This window comes from Eptesicus fuscus, chromosome 2 (genome assembly GCF_027574615.1).
Source record: "Eptesicus fuscus isolate TK198812 chromosome 2, DD_ASM_mEF_20220401, whole genome shotgun sequence".
NCBI classification, from domain to species: Eukaryota; Metazoa; Chordata; class Mammalia; order Chiroptera; family Vespertilionidae; genus Eptesicus; species Eptesicus fuscus.
In genome coordinates this window covers 108,620,494-108,626,190 of record NC_072474.1, presented here as the reverse complement: position 1 = coordinate 108,626,190, position 5,697 = coordinate 108,620,494, and the positions used below count along the sequence as shown (strand labels likewise).

Below are 5,697 nucleotides of genomic sequence, written 5' to 3'. Positions count from 1 at the left end.
TTTTGCATTTCTTATATTAAAAACATTTTTGATATGCTATCTGAATGGTAATTTTTTTTCCTAAAATGATGCTGTTCCCTGGGCTGGGGAGATGTTCATATGTACATATTAATCATGGACTTGCTTTCTATTTTTTGGCATAATAAAATACTTATGGTGGATAAAAAATACTAGTGGGAAAATAATGTGACAGGAAGTTCTCTATATACTAATTTATGGGCACTATTTTTTCATTATCAACTTCACTTATTCTCTGAAATTGGCATTTGCCTGACTTATGAAACATGTACTGTATGAAATCAGTCCCCTTTCCTCAGGCAACACCCAACAAAACACCTTTTCTTATCCATCTGATAATTGCCTTTTCTCTTTATTATTCAGAATAGAAATGCCCTAACTTTGGATCTGTTTTAATAATTGTGCTTTATTTAACAGAGGCCATTTACTTAGTGATGTTCTAAGATGGAGCTAAAGATTGTTGTGCTTTTTAGAACCAAACTGCTATATTACATACATATAAATGCACTTTATAAAACTCAAAAATATAAAAGGAGCCTGAAAGTTACACAATAAGAATGCTTATTAAGCAAAAAGAAAAGGCAGATATGGTGGTGATATAAGCAATGAAAAATAGGTGAGTTCCATTCTGTTGGATCTGTCTTTTTCTGTGCTTCAAATTCTTTAAGTCTTCTTTTGTTAAATCCCTGTTTAAAAAAAATTTGAGGGGGGGGGGGTGGAGTAGGGAGAAATAAGGACTTAAAATGTCCACAAACTAAATTCCATTTACCTCATAGCCAGGCTATCCAAAGAGACTACCATACTTACATGGACCACCATATCAAAGCTTTCTTTATCTGTCTGGGAAAAACAAATTAAGCACCAAACCTTTAGTATTCTTACTGTTCCAAGTTTTAGACACGATCACATAAGCCATTGCTGAAATTATGCTTTTGCACTGTTAAGAGTTAAAGGTAAGGAATATCTTGATTTAAAAAAAAAATCCCTTTACACTTTAAAATAAATGGCTAAAATACAATAAAATCAGTAGATGTAAATCCATTTACCGTTTTTTTTTTTTTTCAAAACTGGTAACTTACAGAAACCAAATATACTTCTAAGAGATACCTTTGCCTTTCACCAATTCGAGGTAGTTGGTATCCACCAGCTTAAAACTGTTCATGGGTCAGGTCATCATCACAAATCTTTACACTTCCAAATCACGCAGTATGTCATATATTAAAACTTTGTGCACAGAAATAAAATTGGGGACAACTATGTATTTAAATGTAGGGCATACAAATTTCACAAAATACCATTAAAGAGAGAAACATCAAAATCCATTGTACTGCAAAATTCCACAATGGTCTGATGTAAAACATGTAAAAAACATACAAAGAATATAATCAAAGTGATTAATGCTAATGATATAAAGACAAATCACAGGACTAGAAATATTTCAAGATCAACTGGTAAATGCTTATTGTTCAGCAGAATATTGACGTACAAAATAAGGATAGTGCAAGAAGAACTGCAATCTATTTCTCTTCACTTGTGAGATTTTGGTTTTGAACTGTACAGCTTGCTAGAGATGCTGTCAAATTCAGATTCCATTCAGTGGGATGATTAAGGCACATCTTAATGGGACTCAAAGGGCTACTTGCTGTATTCCCATCAGACAAATTCAGTTTCTCATCATTTTTCATTTGTAGCATGCTGGAAAAAAAAAGTGTAAAGCATTTCAGTTTTCCTTCAGTTTCAAAGAAATTATCAACCTTGTAAAAGAAAATTTAGTTTTATTATTGGGACCTCTAAACATTAGAGTGGATAGAGCATGTATTATCCTGAAAGTATAAGTATTTTTTTGTTTATAACTCCTGCCTCCTTACTGAACTGAATACACAATAAGCCAGGCACTTGAGCAGTCAGTCACTCAAATACCACTGGATAAAGAGCACTGCATTTACAGATTTCATCAGTATATCTCAGAACTGCACTTGGCAGGGTTCGTCCCTTTGAACTTGTCCTTCAGCCTACCAATAATCAGAGCCACTTTGAGACAAGAAGGAATTAACCTTTGTTGAATGCCTACTAGGCACATTCACATGTATTATCTCATCTAAATTTCATAACAAGCAAGGTTAGTATATTTATCCTTACGAGAAATGATAAAAATGAGTCTTGGAGACTTACGTACAAATATGCCTGAGGTTATAGTCACTGGGCTGGAATTGGACTACAGTCCCTGCTCTTGCCCTTATGCCTGCCTATTAGCTCTCTGATGAAAATCTTTAGACTCAGAAACTTGAGCGTCCACTTGACATGCAATGCACATGTAATCCTGACCCTTAATGAGAGTCAGTTCACATCTTCAGATGTGACCATTGTTTATAAACTAACAGCTCGCTATACATTAGCTCAGTTGATATTTCCTAAGCTTTATGTAACCACAAAGGTCTATGATCCCATTAGTAAAGAGGAAAATGAACTGTGTAACTAGAATTAAGTGACTTGGAGTTGGTAAATGGCAGCAGCATCCAGACTTCAGTAGCATTTCCTGATCCTTGCATCCTCAACGAAATGTCTCATTTGCCATTCAATAATAAGCCAGAGATTAACCTGTTATACCATAATTTAACAGACATTGTGTTCTGAGTTCTCCCCAGGCAAACAGTCCCAGTTCCAGTGAATGATATGGTTTCTATGTATATGAAACAAACTGTAAACTAGCTTAAAAGATTACTCATTTAAAAATAGTAAATCAGTGTTGGTGAAAGTCAGGTGGGGTGAGAGCCTGGTGGAGGGGGAGGAAAGGGAGAAAATGGGGGGCATCTGTACTATCCTTAATAAAAATAAAAACAAATAGTAAATAACTTAAGCCAAAACAGATGTGAATAATAGGATTCTATTTAAAGTAAATCATGGCCTGATATGTGACAAATCAGAGATCCAAAACAACATTTTGATTCATATTAGAAATTTTAACTGATTTTTGATAATATTTACATTGGTTACTATTAGACTGGTGTGTCCGCATGGATCTCAAATTCTTTTATTTTTCAAGTTGGCAAAGCTCAGATAAAGCAGTAATGTTTTCCTTTCCTCCAAGGACTCTAGTCTTCAAGTTTTTGTGTTTACAAAACAAATCTGATGTACACTTCTTTGAGAAACTCTAAGGCAGGCCATGAAAATACAATTATATTAATTGTGGTAGATAAGTACATCAAGTATCCAACAAATCATGGTCATAAAAAACTTGTTTTCCATAAGTTAATCGATTGACAAAGGTGTATTCATTACAGAAGAATACTTTAATAAAATAACCACATGATTCTTCGGAATACTGTAAAGACAGTTTTTTAAAGAAAACTTTTCTAGAGAGTATAGTCTAAATTTGGGCACACAAACTCCAGGGAGGCACAAAACTACACATGCATAGGAAAAAAACAAAAAATAAATGTTGGCACTAATACAGATTAACATGTATAATTAACAAATATACACTCAAACCTAGGATTCTATCAAAAGCTCAGCAATAGTGTATACAGTAGCATTCTTGAGAGTAAAGATTTAGGGGAAAGAATGTAAAGACCTGGATTCTAATTCTGACACTAATAATAATCAGCCTTATTGACCTTGGACAAGTAACCTTAGTCCCCTTCAGTTTAATTTTCCTTATCTGTAAGGAAAGAAAATGACAACTTCCTTGCTTACCTTCTATATTCCTGATGATCTAATGAGAGCCCATTAACATGCTCTAAAAACCACACAGAGCTATAGAGAAATGCAAAGGGTTAGTTAACACTTCTTATTTTGGTGAAAGGAGGAAGAAGCTGGAAGAGAGGCTTTTACTGTAAACTAGATGGTAGGTGAAAACTGAACAAGGGCAAGGGGTGAAATGATTATCTCAACATCTATTTTTAATATTTCAGGGCTTTAATCTACCCTAAATGACAGCTTCTATACCATTTGAATGGAAGCTTATAGAATACTAAGGCCCGGTGCATGGATTCATGCACTGGTGGGGTCTCTCGGCCTGGCCTGTGGGGATTGGGGCCCAAACGGCTCTCCAATATTCCCTGAGGGGTCCCAGATTGCGAGAGGGCGGTTCTCGGGTGATGTACCCCAGAATCGGGCTCCCTCCTTTCTTGTTCCAGGTGCAGCACCTGGAAACAGCAGCTGCCAAGTCACCGCAGCTCAGCAGCTCCTGCATTGAGTGTGTTCCCCCTGGTGGTCAGTGCATGTCATAGCTACTGGTCGGAGCGTCTGCCCCCTGGTGCTCATTGTGCATCATAGTTACCAGTCAGACGGTTGCTTAGGCTTTTACATATATAGATATGCATTTGCGAAGTATGAGATGAAAATCTTTTGTGGGTCATAGAAATACAGTTATCATTTGTGACTTAATGGTTACTGGTAATTCTAACAAAAATAATGTTTTAAAAATCCAGCTCATAACTTAAACTTGCTTTATTACTGGAAAAATGTTATGGTTCATTTCTGTCATACAGACAACACACTTTAATGCAAGCTAGCAACTGTAGGAAACAATAAAATTTAGTGTGATTAAGGTCTGAAAATAATTATGGAGCAGTTGCTATATGTCAGGCACTATGCTAAAAGTCTTTTTTACATTACCTCATTCAATTCTAACAACAACACATTGAGGCTCAAAGAAGTAAAATGACTTATCCAGGTCACAGAACATAAAGTAGAAGTCCTCAGGGCCTATGATCTATGACTGTACCCTGCATACTAACCTAACTCTTGGGTTGTAATTTTGTCATGATTCTCCATGTCAATATCCATTTATACAATACTTAAAATCCGATGTGTCTGATCTGCAGATTTTAGACAGAAAGGTATCTCAAAGGGCTACAGCAATAACTATCTAGGAGAGCTGTATATTTAGAGCATGAAGTTTCCTCATATTTAACTAAATAAGGAGCTGCTAGTCATATCTTTCAATTTCTCAAAGCACAGAAAGAAAGTGTTAAGGCATAAACTGATATTTTTGAGAGCTACCATTTAGATTGGGGTTCACAAACATATTGATCTTTTCAAAGGGAGAAAGAAGTCAGCTGTATGGGAGGAGAAACTGAATTTTGTGTTGGGATTTGGAATTGCAATAGCTACTCTAAAGTAACTGAAACCATTGAATTTGAACTCATCCATTTTAACTTCAAATTCTGGAGTTAGGTTACTTTGATGAGTTACTCTATACTTTTGCTATCACCATTTTCTTCTCTCTTATTCCTAACCCACTCCAATCTGGCTTCTAGGTCTTTCACTCCATAGAAATAGCACTTACTAAAGTCACCAATGATGTCTAAGGTATGATGTTTAATTTTCAACTTTTTTGCCTTCCTAAAAACATTAAACACAGTTGACCATTTCTTCTACTATGGACTTAACTGTGTTTATATGTTGAAGCCCTAACTCCCTATATGAAAAAATACAGGGCCTTTAGGAGGTATTTAAGGTGAACTGAGGTCAGAGGGTGGGTCACTGATCTGATGGTACTGGTGTGTCTCTAAGTAGAGGAGACACTAAAGAACAGAAAGGTGGTCATCTGCAAGCCAGGATGAGCGCTCTTACTAGAAACGGAACCCTCCAGACCTTGATCTTGGATTTTCCAGCCTCCCAAACTGTGAGAAAATAAATTTCTGTTGCTTGCCATACAATAGATTGTTTTATTTA

At 35.8% G+C, this 5,697-nt stretch overlaps 1 protein-coding gene across 4 annotated transcripts in view; it reads right to left on the bottom strand.

The window, feature by feature from the left end:
• Window positions 1-1,454: 1,454 nt before the first annotated feature.
• The window catches only part of LOC103285001 (ligand-dependent nuclear receptor corepressor-like protein), a 127,770-nt gene continuing 123,527 nt past the window's right edge, over window positions 1,455-5,697 (bottom strand). For 2 of the 4 annotated variants that reach the window (XM_054729902.1, XM_054729911.1), the window contains one exon: window positions 1,455-1,713. In XM_054729902.1, coding sequence (XP_054585877.1) covers window positions 1,536-1,713 — 178 coding nt within the window. In that variant the 3' untranslated portion in view covers window positions 1,455-1,535. The remainder of the gene's footprint in view (window positions 1,714-5,697) is intronic. The other 2 variants (XM_054729893.1, XM_054729922.1) reach the window with 1 other exon arrangement.